The sequence below is a fragment of the Lepisosteus platostomus genome, chromosome 6 (assembly GCF_059453375.1).
Source record: "Lepisosteus platostomus isolate fLepPlt1 chromosome 6, fLepPlt1.hap1, whole genome shotgun sequence".
Classification (NCBI taxonomy): domain Eukaryota; kingdom Metazoa; phylum Chordata; class Actinopteri; order Semionotiformes; family Lepisosteidae; genus Lepisosteus; species Lepisosteus platostomus.
The window spans coordinates 60,878,680-60,899,115 of NC_142616.1; the positions used below are offsets into that span (position 1 = coordinate 60,878,680).

Consider the following 20,436-nt stretch of genomic DNA (forward strand, 5'->3'; position numbering starts at 1 on the left):
GCAAGCCATCATAGCATTTTGGCACTCAGGTTTATTTCATTTGATCCTGTAACAATGAGGAGCTGTCACAATCCGGCAATAGGAAGAAACGTATTGGAATGTTTTTAAGAAGCCCTGGTCCGCCCAAACACAGTCACAGTGTAACCCAGACAGTCAGAGTTTATAATAGCTTAGTCACAATTTGCATGGTATCTTTGCAAGAACAAGCAGCATGAAAGATTCAAGGTTGAATATAGTTAACAGAATGAGCATAAAATTGCATGATGGATGCCAATCACAGAAAGGTGAACTACAGTTACATGACAGAGCATGTTCAAAATAAAATACCAACATATTCCCATTAAAATAAACAGGTAAATTTTATGTTAATTAGATCTAGATTTAACTACGGTCGTTTATGCCTTGCATCATTGAACGAGCGCAATCCCTCATTTTCATAACGAAGATTTTAAGAATTCCGAGGTGGAAATGCCAAATGATAATGTTTGATAAAATAAAAAATTCGCGATTGAAAAATGTAATTGGTAACTGTTTTTAATTTTAACAGTAGCACCATCGATGGCAGTTGTGTACAGGACTTCCGAAGTACGATCATCTCAGCCGCAGTGCTGGTTTTTAAAAATCATTCTATTTATAATAATAAAATCTCAGCTGTGTATACTTGTGTTTAGTGTGTAGTGGGTACGGCTGAGAATAGCCTAAAAGGAAGCATGCATAAAACTGGAACGATACGCTATCAAGAGCTTGTATGACAAGGAGCTACACAGATTTCAATTTCATGCTTTTCATAGTTAACAGGCATGTAACATATTCTAAGCGTCCGCAAGGAATTATAAATAGAAAATCCAACATTCGTGTATTACCTACATTACACTGTAAACAGCCACCACCGATGCTGACCAAAATCCCAGGTAACATACCAATGATTTTGCCACTTTGGGAAAAATGTCCAAATTGACTGGATTAACGTTTCAAATGTATACATTTGAGAAGTATCATCCGCTACACATTTTCCAGAATACAAGTTCAGAGGGATACAGTATATGCTTTGTAGCGAATGACAATTACAGATGGCACGGTGTTTTAATGGTGTGTATTGGCGTACTTTTATAAAGCTGTTCTGGCACACGTCTAAAAAGATGAGTTGCAGAAATAAATGCACTCAACTTTTGAAAAATATTATTGCAATTAGAAAGCTGATGTTTTACTATTAACTATTTAGACAAAATTATTATTACAGTAACATTTAAAATATATATGGACAACCGCACGGAATTATTCTGCGGGTATATAATATTTTTATAACAGATGCGGGCGATAATATTTCATAGCATCAATGAAACCCTCGTAATTAAGATTAAACTTTCTCATTTTAACATGTCGTTTATTCAAGACATTATAAAGGGATCGGTACATTTTAAATGAAGATTTACAGTATTTTCAAATGTACTTGTTCAACGATACCGGCTGAATATTTAGATGAAAATAAACTAAATAATACGATAAAGTTACTTACCTGCTATGAAGATGAAAACAAGGTGAGACCCGTGCATGACTGCGGTTTTAATCTGTTAGTGTGAAGAAGTCCTGGGAATTACTTAAGTTTATTATACGAAGCTGTTCTCAGGGCACCTTGCTGCAAATCTGCCCATGGCGTGCACCTTAACTTCAGGGTATGGACGTCTCGTCTAATGCAATGCAGACTTGAGAGACGAGACACAATTTGAACTTTTGAGGCACTGGCTCACGTATCTGCAAATCCACCCTGGGCACCTTTCCACCGTCAAAATATGTCACCATCAGAACCTGTGCCAGCATGCGTCCGAAACAAATGCAAAGCACAACAGTTTGATTAGGCTAATACTGACGAAGGGAGATGGGGAAACTATGCTGTGGCATTGTCTGGTGGGTTTCTCCAAGGGAATAAATGAATGCAGTGCAAGGCAGAGCCTTTGCGTACACCGTTTAAGCAACGCAAAGTTGCATGTCGCAGCTATTGTAATGTTTCCCCGCTCAGTCTCGTACTTCTCTCAGGATCGGTAAGATGCTGAATTAAATTCTATGGTTGCGCAGTGTCTGCGGGTTCCCTGCTGCAAAAGCTCCGACACTCTCTGGGTCCTAAACACGGATTGGTTCGGAAAATGTCAAACCTCCTTATGGTTTCTGCTTTCTATCCATGCCTCCTTAATAAGAGTACGGACTGCAAAACATGGTGGTCACCCAGTAAGCTGGATGTGTATGTTAATATTCCGTTCTTTATGTAAACAGACCTTAGCCTTGCACACATAAGTACTATTTCTAGCCACACTTGACGTGTACTTTCATCAGACGCTTACAATTGGCCATTTTTTCAATGTTGTGGACTCAATACCGTAAAGATTATCGCCACTCCTGCAGCAGATAGTGTAGGTATTTTGTAGATCATCGATTTCCTATAGAACTGGAGATGTTTACCAGCGATGAGCTGCATGAGATTTAGGAAAAGATTCATTTTACAGATCTTTTGGAACAGAAACCTTCAGTCGTAAAAGACAAGGGGTTCCTTTAGTCGAGTAAGTGTTCAGTCTTTCCAATGAAATGCACTGGACGGGAACTGTCCAGGATCCGGCCTACAAACCTGTATTACAGTAAATAATTATTTCATTAGAGCAGAGGCAATCAATCCTTCTTCTCCAGTGCTGATTTCCTGTGAGTTTTAGGCATAGTCCTAAATTACTCAGCATCTGCTGGTTTGTTTTTATTCTAGTTGAACTCTCAATCACTGGTGCTCATAACAGATCTGCTTGCTTGTTTTCACTTTGTACTCTGTACTCAGTCCTTGGTGTTAGAAGTGTAAAATACATCATTTCCAGCATACAGTTCTATAAGCAGTCTCTCCTCATCTATCTAATTAAAATTTGCTCTCTTATTTCTAAAAGACTCATGACAGGTGGCAAGTTTAAGAAGAACAGACACTGACAGGAACAAGTGTGTGACACTCCCACCATGAATCAGTGTTTCTTACTGCTTAAACCCAACTGTTTGCATTTCAGCTAACACACAAGAATGGGGACTGGGGACTCTGTTCACTTGTGTTCTCCCACTAGAATATTAATCAGAAATACATTCATTTTGGACATTAAACATAGGTGATTAAGATGTGTACAACAATTAAATTACTGTAAGTACATTGCAGTGTTTTTACCTTGACACTATAGAGTTCTCATCTTGCAAAGCTTCATCCTCTGAATAACAAGTTGAAAACACTTTTGTGTTTCATGAAAGATCCACCCGAATTTTCTGGCTCACCAGAATGTCTAAAAGCACTTCAGTCACGTCTTCCAGTCGGACTCCATTCTATCTCATTTCATTTCAGTTTGTTTGGCAGTCTGTTGTTCTTGCTATTCTCCACACGAACAGAATCATGCAACAAAAACTCCAGCCTTGAACATACCTGCAGATGTCTTACCAAGTAATCAGCAGGAAAAAAAAGATTAGTTCTTGTTGCCAAACGAGCAAACTTTAATTATTACATTTCTATTAGGCTGAATGTATGAATCAGCAGTCTTAATTGTAAGGGTGTGCAAGTCTGGCTCGACACAAATCTCATATTCAAACCTTCTAATGCCACAGCAATAGCAGGAAATACGTTCATCAGTGTTCTGATGCAATGAGTCCATTTTCCATTTATTTCTTCCCATCACAGATTTTTATAAGATTTAACTAAAGCAGGATGACATGTTGGAATGAGAGCACAGCTGCTGCACAGCTCCTGAGTCTTGTGTTCATACTTTCTGTGTAGAGTCTGAAATGTTCTCTCCATCTCCTATGGTTGCTTTCTTCAGATGCTCTGGTTTTCTCCCACCTTCTCGTGAAGGAGCTGGGTAGATGAATTAGTGATCGCAAATTGTCCTACAATGCAATGGCACCAGGATTGTAGTCCTGCCTGCCCTGTGCTTCCAGGATAGGCTCTGGGTCATTGTGTACCTTACCAGGAAGGAGCAACTTTCTGAGATTGAGTCTATGGATAAAAGTGTTGCTTATTCTACTTTGTCAAAAAGGTTCATTTCAGCCTAGTGGTTCCCAGTCCTGCTCCTGGTGACTCACACACCAAACCCTCAGTTACTCAGTCAAACCCTTCAATGGCTTTAGCTGTTTGCTCCCAGCTCTTAAACGTGTTGGAGTTTTAACCGTGCTTATTTTTTTAAGTGCAGTAAAATCCCAATCCCGTGACGAGAAACAAATGCAAATATTCCACTGAAATAACTGGAATGGAATGAAAACCAGTAGGTGTGGGGGTCACCAGGGATGGGAACCACTGTCCTAGATCCTAACAACTGGTAACAGCCTCCAGAAGAGAAAAACTATAATGAACCCACTGCATAAAACCTCAGCTTTTTAGTAGCAATGTCACAGAACTGTATTATCATCATAAACATATGTACTGCTAATGAAAGATAAACAACATACAAGACAGTGTTTTCATGCTATAAAGGAAACTATAAACAGACAGCAGCTGAAAGTGGGTCAGGCCACAAAAAGCTCCAACATCTCTTTCCAGAATGGTTGACAATTGGTGATGCTATTAGGCATTAGCTGTAGATTCTTCATTATTTAAACTTTTGGGGGGTTGCATGCTGAGCCAATTCAATTATTTAAATCAGATCTTTCTAAATCCATTATACAACAGGGCTGCCATTTTTTGCTGATGCACCAAGAAGCTGCCTCCTGCTACTCCAGGGTGAATTGGGACTGCCTGGCCATTGGCATGCAACCCTACCTGCAGCAGCTTCCAAAGAGGTGTGTCAGCATTCTCTGCCTCTCAACACAGCACAGACAGAAGCAGGGCTTTCACAAGGCTAGGAGAAAGCTGCACGGCTTTAATTCTGTTCCAGCAGTACTTAAAGGCAGCAATCTTTCACAGACGTCTATGGGGGGTGGGGGATCACAGCCTGCCCAGTGAAGCATTGCAAGATTTCCAATAACAGCTGTACAGAAGACAATAGTATTTCGTTTCGGAATCGCAGAAGAGGGCCAAGTTCACTGTGGAAGATAAGTGATTTAAATTACATAGACGACGAAGTGATGCCTGTGGCCTGAGTGAAGGTAATGATCAAAGCCACTTAAATATCCTGTCAATACAAGACTTCTGCTGTATGTCAAAAAAGAAGGGCAGTTTCATTTTATTTTAATGATACGCAAGCTGTTTTCTTAAAGCTACTCGCATTAGTATCCAAGCATGGAGGACTCCTGTGATAACAACCACCCTTTAATTCCTTGTGATCTGCAGCAGATATGCACAATGAAGTTATCAGGATTGTCGAGGCAGTACATTAAAGGAATTTATGTACTGTTTCATTGGTTATCAAAGACTTTCAAAGATGGTCCAACTGCCAATTCCAACATAAATTAATACTGTAGATCACTCTTGACCTATGGCTTTTCTGTATCTCATACCACCCGAGAGCTTTGTGACTATTTCAAATCGATTACTCATCGAGCTGGTATGAATTACTGTGATTCCTAAACTTTTCCCCAGACCTATAAAACATGAAGGTCCTTCCAAGACTGGAGTTGACGTAAACTTCTTCATCACGAAACTGAAATGACTGCTGTAGACACTTCTAAGTGACTATCATAAATACTATTTATTGTATTTTTGTTCACTTTCCAAAGGGGGGAGGTAAGAGGTATGTCAGATGTAGCAGCTATAAAGCTGAACAAGTCTCTTGCCATGCCCTGATGATGTTCCACATGTGATCTCATTATCAGCTTGATGTCTTATTTATTCAGGGTCCCATTCAACTGACCTCAACAGTTAAAAGATCCTAAATGCCGAGATTTAATATGAGGTTTACGATTATAGGAATGGTCCTCAGTCCACACAGTGATGGCTTCCAAATAATTTGATAGACATTCAAGATCCTGAAAAATAAACCCCAGGGTCAGAGTAATTCCTCTGTATACAGAGCTGTATGCAGCTGTATGCAATGTTTTATAATAGGCTTCCTCTACCCTTATTTAACCCATTTTATAGGCTACAGGGAAATCCCATTCTTGGCTCATTCCAGAACTGGGTCTGCAGATTTGCCTTGCAGCTGAGCTGCTAATGATATCAATTAGCTCATTATCATCTCAATTGGACCAATTTAACTTTCCCCCGCTTTTTTTTTGGTTGTGCTTTAATCCAGCAACTTTCAGGCACAACAGTCCTTACAACAAGGACTTAATCAACTCGGAAGTGGGTTTTTCTACCAAGCAAGCAGGCAAGCTCAGCTAAAATATGTTAATCAAAATATTTCCGTCTTTAATGACCTATTCAGGGCTGTGGGAGGTCAAAGAGCAGAATCGCAGAGACATGTTAAGAAAAGAACACCTCAGGGCATTAGGACCCTCTAGACAAGGGGTGGCCAACCCTAGCTAGATGCTGCCTGGCAGTGAACTGGAAGCAGCTGTTTTTCACTGGAGCACAGAAGAACTAGGCTCAGACCCATAAACTGAGCCCCTCATTGACTGTGCTATAATGGAGGAAGCTGCCATTAATCAAAACAGGCCAAGACTGAAACAAAAACACTAAGCTTTGGTCCTTAGTTAAGGGAGTCTTGGGGAGATTTATGAGCTCATGTGGCTAAAACTAATCAATAACTTTAATATCAAACTTTAAATCAATTACCTAATTAAGATTTTGCAATCGAGTTGTAAAAGCTATAGGAACAGCAGCTTCTTCCCAGTCAGCCCATACTTTTCATGACCTTATACATGTTCCAAGAAGAGATTCAACACAGATTAAAACATAGCAGGTTCAAAAATGGAAGTTCTCCTTAATGAACCGAGGAGTGGAAGCTGTAAGGGAGACCGATTTAATTTGACCTGGAGAGCCAAGTCCTTTTCAATAATTTCAGAATTGGTGAAAAGATATTCTACGTGCATAAACTGTATAGATTGAGCCCTATAATGTAGAGAATTGCTTTCCTCTTGCATCACTATCCAGGAACCCCTAGGACCAGCATGATTATATCACTTCTTTATGCCTACTTTCTGTTTATGGAAGGCCCCTCTATCCAACAAAGCAGGTCTTATTAATCTGCAAAATATATAATGACTACTAAAATAATTTACCATGCTCAAACAGGTGTCCCTGCTTTCATCCACACTCAAGAGAGCTGTTCACAATTTTAACTTTATTCTAGCAACATTACAGGTAAGAAAAACAGCTCTTAGTATACACATTTTATCTCACATCAGATTTGTTCCCAGTTAACTTAATCAATGCAAAAACATTCTGCATTACATACAAAAACAATCTGTGAAAAATACAGATAAAGAGTTAACTGGCTTGTACCAAAGCATATTACACATCACCAAGGAAAACCTGCAGGTGACTCAATACTAAAATATAGTATGAAAAGAATAGGGTTAACAAAAACATCACAGCAGATCTGGGCCCTAATTACTGGATTAGGGTATAAGAGCAATGCCAGTATTTGAATTTCAAAATGCAAAATACTATTGGAGCAGAATAAAAGACCACGCGTTTTCAAAACGGCAGGGGAAAGGTACTGCAAGACATTTAACAGTAAGTCGTACAGTCCATCTTTAACTCGGATAACCTTCGCTCTACGAGATACAACAAACAGCTGAAATTGAACATTTTGGGACATACAAAGATCAAAATGCTGAATAAATGGACACTGCTGTACTTTTTCAATCAGATATTAAAAATAGCAGACATACAAATTTGGTATAAAACCTTACGTGTACAGTTCTTTTCACGTAAGATTTTAATACACATGTCAAATTTGGAAGGTAGATGATAACTGAAAGGATTGTGGCACATTACAGGAGATAAGTTCCCAACCTCGTCTTGTGAGGCCCAGTACAAAGTTTCCATTTCGGGGACACTGAAAATTTCATGAGACACCACAGTCTTCAGACAATGTCAGCAAGTGAGAGCAAAACGCGTGCCCCATGTTAGGTAGGTCCATGAGAAAGCGCTCTGAGCCACAGTCGGGGGAATCAGAACTGCTGAACAATAAGCTTCTTCTTCACATCATGGGAGAATTTGTTCATTTTGAAGAGGTCACTGTCATAGAACGCAGACAGATTGTGGATGTTGATCTGACGGGCCTGAAAGAGGGGAGAATGGTTACCAAGATAAACCTCTCCTATCAGGATAAAACAAGATTAATCTTAAAATAGGCTTTACAGAAGCTCCTGCGATAATGCTGTCAGAAGTTTAAGAACACTTAATTGTAAGCACTTAAAATCAACACCACTTGCAGGACGCTATGTAGTGCATTACCTCATGATGAGGGCATCTACAGATGCATGTCTGCTAGATCCAAAATTATTCTACCTTTTACCAGTATAATTTCTACTAGAGTCTGCCGCTGTTAGAACAAGAAGAGGATTTAACTACTATTAAGTGGGTTTCCTTTTTTTCTTGACTGTCCCCTAGGGTTGTGGAAAATAATGCTAAGCAGGATGGCCAATTTCAAGGGACATACTTTGTTCTCACCTAGCTGTCAATAGTTTAAAACCGTGAGTGCTAAGTCAGTGCTATTCAATGTGTGACCATTCTGTTGCAACTAGCAGGATTGATATAACAATTCAAGTGCTAAATATGAAGAAATGTGGGGAAGTATTGTAAAATTCTCCAAAGATACTGAAAGGGTAAGAAGCCCTAGTCTTCAGAAGATGCATTACTCGGACCTCAAGCATATCAAGCACCCCTCCCCGACTCCTTCCTATTTTCCCACTGAAAGTTACTTTATCCCAGCAGTGCCCTCCTCCATACCTTATCAGCCAGGTCCTTCTCTGGTATTTCAATGGTATCCTGCTGTGCTCCATAACGGTTTCGTTGGTACGTCACCTGCTCAGCTACCAGCTGCTTCAGGATAAAGAGCAGTAGCTCATTGTTGTCTCGCCTGAAGGCCAGATAACGGGCAAATGTCTGAAGGAGAGAAGGGCAGGTTTACTCCAGAGGTTTGCTGCCATCCACTCGTTAGGCAAACAGAAATCTTAAAGGGCACACACCACGAAGAGCTCAAATTTAACTTTCCAGGCACTCCAGTGCCACCTAGTGGTATTTATTTCTTAAAGCCCAGATTCTTCTGTAAATTTACTAGTGCAAAAACCCAAAGCCCAAACCCAACATGAGTTTGTCAGTTTCATAAAGGGAAATGTTCATTCAACTCATCAGGGCTTCATGTAACAAATGAAGGAACTTACCCGAGGAAAATACTTTTAACAGAAACCCATCGGCTTCTAGCCTTCAGTACCAACTGACTCTGTAGGCTCATTTAAAGTGGTGTGCAGAACGTGCATGACTCTAGTTTTCTAGAAAATTAACTTGCTTTGTTGCTTTAATTTATTCTAACCAGCTGAATTCTGAAAACGATCCTAAAATCCAAGCATAGCTATTGCTCCCGAGTCGGAAAGATAACTGGACCGCCATGAGCGCGGGCCTATCCAGAAACACAGGAAAGCGCCGCGGGACCAGATGAATTAAAGCTGCAAAGAGACAGAACAGTAAGGAGAGACCAGCTTCACGGAGCGCCCACCTTCCTCATGCTCCTCATGACGCTGAACTTCTGCGTGTCGATGAAGCTCTCCAGCATCACCCGAATGGCCATGTTGACGTCGTCCTCCACCACGTAGTCCCTCAGGTGCATGCGCGCGTGGGCCTCGGCCATGCGGATCATGGACTCGATGTGGCGCACCGTGATCGGGATGCTGCCCGTGGCCTGCGAGACAGCGCGCCGCGCGGCCGTCGATTAGGGCTCGGCGGAAGAACACCGCGAAACTCGGCCATACTTGGAGTGTGACTAAATAGGACCACGGGCGCAGGCTGTGCAGTTCGGCTACAGATGTATGAGGGGTGTCAGTTACAATTAAGGGGGTGTAAAAAGGACATGAAAAATTCTGCCACTTTTTACTTGTCCTGGCTGCAAGGAGCCTCACGTTCACAAAGATGTTACCAAAGCAACAAAGTAGGAGATGTCTATCCTGCACACATTTAAGGTTACAATATTATGGCTTTATTACATTGTGGAAGGTATTAACGGCAGCAGTAAGCTAACCAAACACATGTAGTGCGTGTATCAAAAAGTATGTTAAAACAAGACAAAAGCTGGTTTGTATTCACAGCTGCAGGAACTAAATCCCTCCTACAAAGTTAAGAGCATAAAGAATTCATTTCAAAGAACAGGACTGATGTGTTAAACAAACCTGTCATGTACCACATGAAGCTGTACTCTCAAAAAGAGCTGGGAAGCTCTTTTGCCAAGTGGTTTGGCTGTCCTGCAGGGCAGGCTTACCATGGACTCCTTGCGCAGATCGCTGTACATTTTTGCCACTTTGTCCTGGTCCATCTGGTTCAGCTTGGGGTGCACTCTCTCCTTGGCATAGATGATGTATTTCTTCAGCAGCTCCTGAGGGATGGGCTCCACGCCATAGGTGTTGGGTAGGACCACCTCCTCCAAGCTCCCACTTGCCACTTCCTTGTTGCCAGGGTGATGCTTGATGTGGCTGCTCACAACAAAGCGAGCAAGCATCTCATCCTGCCAGATAAAGAGATGGAATATCCATTTTTACTATTCTCTTCCACTTTCTAGATGTCAATACCATGCATTACAAGTTCAACTTACTATAAAGACACATGATGCCTGAAATCAGCTTTCTTTTAAAGCAACAAAGTGGAGCTGCATGCAAGTCAAAGGGTTTCACCACCAGAAACTAACCTGCACAGGATCCACAGTATCTCTGACCACGCACAAAACGTCAAATCGTGACACTATGGGCTCAGTCAGATCCACATTCTCCGAAAAGGTGAGCGAAGGATCGTATCGACCACCTATATTGTCCACAGAGGAAAATGGCAGTTAAAGAAATTGCATTTGTATTATATTGTACATTTTGTAGTAGAGTGTCTAGTGCAACCTTTCTGAAAATCACCCAGGCTAAAAAACCTGTAAAAAGGTTAAAACTGTTTGCCCATAGACCCTCTTCTAATCAAATTTTCACATCATGTACACCATGCAGGGATAATTAAATCTGAACAGCTCTCTAGAAAGACAAAAGCTTTGTTTTATGTGCATGCTCAGAAGCAACCAGCAAACAGGCCAGTCTCCAAGAGATGAGAAGTGATTCTATAAGACCTCTAATATTAGTGTCTATAACAGAGGCATCTTTACCAATGGGGTTGGAAGCAGCGATGATAGTGCAGCGAGCCTGAAGGGAGGTGACAATCCCAGCCTTGGAGATGGAAATACTCTGCTGTTCCATAGCCTCGTGGATACTGGTTCGGTCCTGGTCGTTCATCTACAATACACGCAGGAACACAACCACCTAAGCCATCTCAGAACACTTAAGAGGGCAGACTCTTACACATCATGAACACAGCACACATTGCGTAAAACGAGCTGCGGGTCAAACCGATTATTCGAAAGACAGGGAAAAGGGATATTACATTTGTTATTGCTTTTATAAAAGGTGAATCACAAAGGGTTGTAGGAAATACAGTATACAATAACACAGACTTTGAAGATCCTATAGCAATGTTATGAAAGTGATGTAGTGCGAGAATTCAAGCCGACGCCATTTAAGAAAGGACTGCTTGTGACATCAACACTATGTCATGATCAATATCTGATAACCCAATAACTTGGGTCTGCCTCCACGAATATCTACCAGCAGCCGTATCACCCTGCAGCTCACAGCTGGCAGACCACTGAAGCTAAGCAGCGGTAAGGCTGACCAGGTGGATGGGAGACCTCCTGGGAAAAACTAAGGTTGCTACTGGAAGAGGTGTTAATGGGGCCAGCAGGGGGCGCTCAAACTGCAGTCTGTGTGGGTCCCTGATGCCCCAGTAAAGTGATGGGGATGCTATACTGTAAAAAGGCGCCATCCCTCACATGACATGTAAAACCAAGGTCCTGATTCTCTGTGGTCATTAAAAATCCCAGGGTGTTTCCCGAAAAGAGTAGGGGTGTGGCCCTGGCATCCAGACAAATTTCTCATTGGTCTTTATCAATCACGGCATCCTAATAATGCCCATTTATAACTTGGCTTCATCACTCTGCTCTCCTCCCCACTTATAGCTGCTGTGTGGCGAGCGTACTGCTGCACATTGGCTGCCATCGCATCATCCAGGTGGGGCTGCACACTGGTGGTGTTGAAGGGGAGTCCCCATTACCTGTAAAGCGCTTTGTGAGGAGTGTCCAGAAAAGCATTATCTAAGTGTAAGAAATTATTACTACTACTACCACCGCCATTCCTGTTCCCCCTAATTAATAAAATCCCCTTGAAAGGACAAACTGAAAGATCGTTGTTCCATAGGCTGCCCCGTGGTTAGTAGTATGTCCTCCCACACGTTCGGCCTCACACACCTTATCGAACTCGTCGATCAGGCAGACCCCACGGTCGGCCAGCACCAGGGCGCCCGCCTCCAGGGTCCACTCGCGGCTCACGGGGTGCCTCTGGACGTAGGCCGTGAGACCCACCGCTGAGGCCCCCTGTCCAGTGGTGAAAACCGCCCGGCTGGCCACCTTCTCCACATACTTCAGGAACTGGGACTTGGCCGTACCAGGATCTCCACAGAGCAGCACATTAATGTCCCCTCTCACCTTGTGCTTGCCACCTGAGAGCAAAGACGCCAACAGCTCAAGATCACAGGCTTTAGCATTATTCAAGTGGAACATTTCTAAATCCCTCACAAGACCAAAAGCACAAAGCCTGCTTTCAGTTTTTCCAACTAAAAAGTTTTGACCATGACCTTGTTTGGTCAAAACCATGAATTTCATTTAAAAAAAAACAACCTACATAATAAGCTTCTCTAGTACACATTGGCGTACCTGCCGTCAAAAAAACCCAAGCCTTCCTTAAAAAACAAATTAAAGAGAAATAACGCAAGGAACTCCTAAAGATACCCTTAATTTCAAGTGGGGCTGCAGACTTGAACAACCTCTTTTTTGGTTCCAAGTTCCAAGGCTGCAACCTTATACAACGTTCTCAGAAGAAGTCCATATTTTTTGCCATTCCGAGTTGTTTATGTCCAAGCCTGAGCAGTATTTCCCCACTATCGATCTACTTACCAGGGTTTTTTGGTTCTCCTCCAAACAGAGCTAAAGCAATTCCTCTCTTGATGTCCTCGTGCCCGTAAATGGAAGGACCAATACTGGCAAATATCTAATTGAATAGAAAGAAAAATCAATCTTTGCTTAAAAATATTCCAACCACGTACTTACACAGACTACTGTCAAGCAACCAAGTGGAATATTTTTTTTAAAGTGCATCAAGTTCACATTCTGCAATGAGTAACTGAAGCCAGGGAACAGATTCTAGAGATGGAAAGGCTACTTTCATCATTGAGGCCAGTGACCAAAATCTCATTTTTTGCATTTTCCATTGAACACCAAGTTCATTGGCCCACCGAGCTCATTTTCAAACAGGCAGACCACAAAGTGGGCCTAATCCACACACAAACACTCGCCAAAAGCCTGACGCAGGAAAGAGAAAGCGTTGCTCATGATCATGCTTCCTAGCCGGCGATAACGATAATTCAATGAGCTCACCCGCTCTCCGGTGCGCTCGTCTTTCGACAGCGCAATGATGGCCTTCACATCCTCATCGGTCAGCTCCCCCACAGCCACCTTGTCGTCCTTCTTGGCGATGTGATTGGCCATGATAACCGTGGCAAAGACGGGGAAGCCATTGGCTGTGTTGAGGGAGCCGTCATAGTTGTTGTTATAAATGCCAGTCAGCTCCTACAGGCAACACAAAACAGCCCACAGTGATCCTCTGAGCAAACTCAAAGTCATTTCAAAATAGATGTATGACTGCTAGCATTGTTTGTTAAAGGTGTAAAAGAAAACAATTAAAGTGATGGGTACGCTTTTTAACATATACACAGCTACAAATTTACTACATATTTCATTTTGATTATAGTTGGGTGGATCTTTCCACATGGACAATGTACAAACAATGGCAAAGCTTTAAATTGGTCATTTAAAGCACCACGAACTCCAAAAATGTAACTATTCACCTGAATTGAATACGAAAATTTCAATCTCATTCAGAAAACCTCTTTTAAAAAAATACACCTCACGAGAACTGTACACAGAAACTTCCTCCATCAACCCTGGGTTGAGTGTTCCATGGAGAAATAAATCGGTTCGTTCCCAGAGGCAGGAACAGAAGCATCATCCCCATATGGCCCTGTACTTACAATTTCATCCCCAGGTTTGCAGCTATCCACCAAGTCTGCCAAGAGGATGGCATCTTTGGACCGAGGAAGTCTCCCTGCGGCCACCTTGCCAGGGCTCTCCTGGATAGTGATGCGCTGATAGTTCTGGTAGACAGTCTATGAGAAAAAGCATCCGATTATCCCCTGTGAGTTACAGCGCAGTCAGTCGTGTGTTCAATGGTCATTCTATTTTATGACACACTAATCACTATATAAAACAGGCTCCATTTATTCCTTTAAAGTAACAAGCTAATCAATCGTGTCGTAAAATTCCTCAAGGCTCTTGGATCAAGCATGCAACAACAGGAGAACAAAACATTCTTCTCTTGTAATTATTGTAATAATATGATTACACCAACTAATGTTACATCTTTTCACAGGCACCTTATTTCAGATAGGCATCATTAAATGTTTAACCATGTGCATATGCCTTGAACATACTTCAGTTTTTAATCAAATAAGGATGCGGCACATACAACGTTTTTTCCAAATCATATTTTTGCTTCCGTTTCTCTTTACCGATTCAAAAACAGCAGCCATTATTCTCAAAGCATGACTGAAGCGCTGAACCCTAACTAATGGGTCATCAGCTATAGGATGTTAAATTGACTCTTTCGGCATTCCACAATTATTCTTAATTCTTAAAACTGGGCTTGGAGAAACGTCAACCGGAGTGATAACGCCAAAACATGGCCGAAAAGGACAGGGCAGGACAGTCTCTTACCTCTTCCATATTAATCTCGAAAGGGCCGAGTGACTGACACTCAGGGCAGGAGCCTGGCTTCACCTCCTGGTTTTGGGACTGGAAGAAGGGCCCCAGGATGAAGTTACACTTGTTACAGTTGTACTTGACCATACTGAGCTGAGGCAGGACCCCTGTGCAGCTGGTCACCACCCCACTGGTGCAGATCAGCTGGTTCAAATGCAGCTGTCTAGAAGAAAAGAAGAGATTGAATTAACTCATCAACAGCCATGGACAGGGTAAGTGGCTGTGGGCAGGGTTACAAAGCAACTTAATATGGCTTCCAACTGAATTGTGATCCCAAGATATACCAATATCCCACTTGGGAGCTAAGAGCCTTAATTAGTCCTGCAACCAATTACCCTTCCTGGAGATCTATACAGAAGACTCATCTCATTTTAGCTGCCTTTAAAAATACACAATGCCCAAGTTATATATTAAAATAATGTTAAAGAACATGTACTGGTTGGTACAGTGTTTTACCTGAGCATAATTTATGAACAGAATAAAATACAGAATTTCAATTGAGTTTTAACTAATCGAAGCACATTGGCCAAAAATGTTCTTCCAAACTCTCTAAGCAAACAAAGCAAGGCTGCCGTTAGCTAGTGTCGGTTACCTCAGGGAGCGCAGGTCTTCCACCAGCGGCAGGTTGCAGATGCGCACGTGGATTTCGCGAGCGATGCGGTCGTATTTGGGGTACATGGCCAGCACCACCTCCTTGGCCGCCTCGTCGAAGATCTTCAGCATCTCGGTGGGCGCCTCCGGCAGGAAGTAGGCCAGCACGTGCTCCCGAGCAGCCAGGTCCTCGTAGTTCACCAGCAGGCTCTCTCTGTTCTCTGGAGGAGGAAAACGCAAGGGTAAGCCAGGCAAGAGGTGCTCACAAGAATACCGTCCCTGAACCATGACCTTCCCCTCACAGCAGCCACTACAACTGGAAATACGACTGTCCTAAAGTTTAAACCATCACCAAAACTGCTGCGCTACTGGCTAGGGTAACTCATGCCTACTGCAGATTTAGTCCGTACTTCTTTAAAAAAAAAAGTGAGAAAGGCACCAAAGTCTCTTAAAACAAAGCTGGATTTTCCAATGCATGGGGACATTCCCCAAGTCAATTAATATTGTAACTTCACATTAACTGCATAACTAACTCAGGAGAGAATGTCCCTTCAGAAAGAGCTCTAGACAAGTTATGGAAAACTTGTGCCGAACTGGGAATATAAGACTCTAAAAAAAAAATATTTGACGATACGAATCCTAATCATGGGATGAGTCCTACCAATTCAAATGATCGACTTGGTAAAAAGGTCTGATGAGCCAACATCAACTGCCAACAGGAATTAACATCAGCTCAGACACCTGAAGCTAGGTACCTTTGCACATGTCGCTGATCTTCTCCTTGAAGACGTTGTGGCCGTTCTTGTCCACGTGGGTCCTCAGGAAGTTCTTGAAGCGGTGGTAGATCTCCAGGCGTGGGGCGGCCATGGACACCCACTCCCGCACCGTGTGGCCCTTCATGTCCTCCAGATTCTCGATGCTCTCGATGATCTCGTCGTCCTCGTCGGACGCGGCGCCTTCCGCCGCGCGCTCCGCCAGCCGCCGCTTGCGGGCTGGCCGCTCTTCGTCCTCATCCTCGCTATCTGTGGAGCACGGGGCCAAGTCACGCGCGGTACAACGCTCGCTACACAACCGGAAGCACAACGGGAAACAAGCACAGCGGTTTAACGCGCTGCAGGCGCCTCGCAAGGCGCTGCGTACTCCAAGCCTCATTTGTTTTGCTTCAGCAATAAAAAATGAAGAATAACCAGGAATATCCTGCACCGTCTCAAAACTAGAGACAGCCTCAGTTAGTCTTCACAATGGGCAAGGTGCAAACGTTAGTCTCATTTCCTTCCAGGTGATCCTCCCCCAAATATACAGGGCTGTTGCAGAAAAGGGGTCAATGTGATCTTCAGGAATTCTAAAGAATAATCTTAAGCCCTTCCTCATGAGGAGAAAGAGAATGGACCCTCCATAGGAACGGAATTAAAAGGCATAAAACTTTTCTGACCAGAAATCAATTTCAATTAGGATGGAAATAACAGTTCTACACTGTGAGCTTTTCCTCTTTTAGTTCTGAGACACTATGTTAACGGTACACAACAGTACCTTTTCTTGTCACGTATAATAGCGATATAATACTCAGAAAATCCACTCCCCTTTCTGAACACCTCTAATTGTTAAAGATAATGATAATGTCGCTTTATTAGCCCTATTCAATTTCTTGCATTAGGAATTCGTCTTTGCGCATACCCCAGCTTGCTCTCCATGAGACACAGACAGGGAGAGAAGCTTGGGGTCAGAGCGCAGGGTCAGCCATTTATACGGCAACCTTGGAACAGTTGGGGTTAAGGGTCTTGCTCAGGGGCCCAACGGAGTAGGATTTCTCTGCCGGCTGCGGGATTTGAACCAGCAACCTTCCAGTCACAGGCACAGATCCTTAGCCATAGAGCCACCGCTCCGCCCTATGACACTGGTCTATAATGTGATTAAATGAACTCATGTCATTCTCAGACAAGACCTGTTACTGAATGTGCTCTGGGCACCGGAAGATTTAGTTGGGACTTTCTCACTCACTGGGCTACAGGATCACTGCTGACTTACCATACAGCAGCCCCCTTCTTAGACGCCCCCCCAATCCTCTCTCCTGGTCCCGTCTCCTCATGGCTTCCTCGGCTGCAGCTCGGGCGCCGGGCGAGAGCTCCGACAGATCCTCCTCATCGTCCAGCCCCTCCTCCTCGTAGCGGTCCAGCTCTGGAATAGCCCGGTAGTCCCTGCAGACAGACGCTTAATGAACTAAAACGTTGCTTTTGGAAGCATCAAAAAAGTGATCAAAGTCTCTAAAAAAAAACACAAATTCCTGCAATCCCTTTTATTGACCACAAATATGCACAGAATAATTAAGAAAGGTTTTGGTTGCTGTAGTCCTCTAATTCCTGGTAAAACAAGGCATTGCTCTAAAAGCTATAGAATGCTGAACAGTATTAACCTGTAGGATCTTTTAATACCCACAGCTAAAATTGCAGTTTTCTTCCAACAAAGATTCCCCACATGTGCCGTCACTAATGCAGTGATACATCATTAGCAAAAACATAAGCACACTATAATTCTGTTTGCCATGATTCACAATACTACACCCTGCAATACCTTTTTAAGCTTTTCAATGCATTAGGCTTATTATATATCCTGCAGCTTGATAGATCACTGCCCATCCTATAACGCAACTAGTTTTAAATTAACTGAACTCACTGTTCTACTCCACATAATTGAATTACTAGCTGTCAAATAACATACACCAAACACAAAAATAACAGTACTTTATAACTCCGACAGGATCTTTCCAACGCCATTACATTTGGTCTTAAACTCCTACAGGAAAGCACTGCCCCATAGGCAATTTAACTTCACCTCTGTGGTGATTTCAATATTTTATGCAATACTCCAAAAGATAACGCGAAAGAATGCACCGCGCTGTAATTACCTGCTGAAACGCTACATGCCAAAGCGAGATGCATTTGTTGTGCACAATGATCGCGGCAAAGCAGTCAGCGCAGAACTCACCGTTCCATCCCATCCCCGATCAGCTCTTCTCCATCCTCCTCCTCCTCCTCCTCGGGGAGGGGGTCCTCTCCCAGCAAGCCCTCGGACTCATCCTCGAAGGGGGGCAGATCTCTGCCGGGGCTGGACGTCAGATCACCCTGCCGGGATGCCTGGCTGGGACTAGTGGCAATGTTGTAGGACTCGGAAGAATCCTGGGAACGAGATGAGCTCAATTCAAATTCTGTTGGTTGGCATCTAGATGTTGTTGGGGTTTTTTTTTTTTACACTACAGGACCAAAAAGTAATGATGAATATATGAACTCCTACAAAGAACCCTAAAAAAAAAAGCAATGGACTAGACACTGTAGAAATTTGATATTTGGCTCCTCCTTTTTACATAACCCAGCGTTGTTTGCGTTACCGAGGGCCGTCAAGGACACCAGGAATTAAAAGTTGAAATGAAGGCACGCAGATTGGACTAAAATCGCCTTCTGAACACTAATGCTTCTGGAGTTTGTTTTTCCAACATCTTCATCAGTCACCGGCGAGCAGTGCTCAGTCGAACAAGTGTGCTCAGGGAGTTTCTACCACACAAAGAGCAGCGCACTGTCTCGAATGCTTCTGTAGTTCTACTAACCACAGTTACATTTTGAGGATGATGTTATAAATTACATCATTAAAATACTGGGAACGCCACTTTTAAAACATCCTTCCTTACTTTAGAACGTAAGCCTCAGAATGACACAATGAAAACCTTTTCACCTCACTCCCCACTAAAATCCAAAAGCCGCGTTACACTACACTTGCTTTAAAATTAAAAATATCGCAACGTTTCTTAAAAAACACATATTTTAAAAGTGATTTGTAACTCTGAATCCAGACACCACATATATATATATACACTGTATATAACGTTCCGGTTCACCTCCTATCCTAACACTATTTACCAAAGAAGGATTCTAAAAAAACCTAAAAGGCAAGTGTTAACCCAAACGACTGCTGTTCGAGTGCAAAATAACTCAAGCTTAAGGTTTAGGACATGAAAATGATTTCAAAGCCTAATAACAAAGCTCAACTTCCTAACTAAACCGAACGAAAAAATAGATTGTAAATCTTCTCCACTTCAAATATACACGATAATTTTTTTTAAAAAGTGCGATTCACGATCGGTAAAACAAAAATAATTCCATTCTCTACTTACGGCCATTCTGCAGCTCCTGGTACTTTCTCTCTCCTGCAAGGAAACTTGCTGTTTCTCTCTTTTTCGCGCGAAATGGCCATGTGACAGCAAAGCGCGCGAAAACGTATGAATATTTAATTTAGAACTACGAACGCATTTTCCGATTGGTCCATGGCTTATAAATATTCATTAGTCACGGATACTGAAGCCATGTCCGGCCACTTTTAGTCCAGCCCAGGAAATGGGGGAGGTGCTTAGCAAGTAGCTTTACTTTAGCAGATTCGTTGCGCTGCTGTTAGTTAAGACACGTGTTTTCCAATACCGTACTTTTGATAGGAGTGCGTCCTTTTTGTACTGAAAAACACTTATATTCTTTAAAGGCAAGATCTGGGGGCTGGTTTCGCATACTCTGATTAGCGTAAGAACACCGGACTACATTAGTGTAGCCTAACATTGTTTAGTAGGTTTAGGAGTTTTATTACTCAGTTCAAAATTATTATTTATCAATCTTCAGAAGTGTTTACTATCGGTAATTCTGGCCTTATTCTGTTACATTAGTTTGCTTGTCAACGCTGTTGTTACTTTTATCGCTGTGCGTTTTAAGAGAACATGAATGCGTTGTCACAGAGAGATGGACTTTACATTCACCTCCACTTACCTTTCTTCGTACGTTTTACAAAACTGAGATGTTCTTATGGCATGGTTGACAAA

At 42.5% G+C, this 20,436-nt stretch overlaps 2 protein-coding genes across 2 annotated transcripts in view; both read right to left on the reverse strand.

Moving 5' to 3' along the window:
• Positions 1–2,144, reverse strand: part of podxl2 (podocalyxin-like 2) — a 38,451-nt gene extending 36,307 nt beyond the window's left edge. The window contains exon 1 of the mRNA XM_088636712.1: positions 1,517–2,144. Coding sequence (XP_088492838.1) covers positions 1,517–1,553 — 37 coding nt within the window. The 5' untranslated portion in view covers positions 1,554–2,144. The remainder of the gene's footprint in view (positions 1–1,516) is intronic.
• A 5,001-nt stretch (positions 2,145–7,145) lies between these two features.
• On the reverse strand, positions 7,146–19,893 carry mcm2 (minichromosome maintenance complex component 2). Its single transcript, XM_088636713.1, has 16 exons — positions 19,747–19,893; positions 18,567–18,757; positions 17,610–17,779; positions 16,340–16,606; positions 15,586–15,805; positions 14,949–15,156; positions 14,207–14,341; positions 13,554–13,745; positions 13,074–13,167; positions 12,369–12,619; positions 11,175–11,301; positions 10,722–10,834; positions 10,299–10,541; positions 9,543–9,725; positions 8,777–8,932; positions 7,146–8,106 (listed from the first exon to the last, which is right to left on the reverse strand). The coding sequence occupies exons 1-16, from the start codon at positions 19,750–19,752 to the stop codon at positions 7,996–7,998; spliced, it is 2,667 nt and encodes an 888-aa protein (XP_088492839.1). The 5' UTR covers positions 19,753–19,893; the 3' UTR covers positions 7,146–7,995.
• Positions 19,894–20,436: the final 543 nt, after the last annotated feature.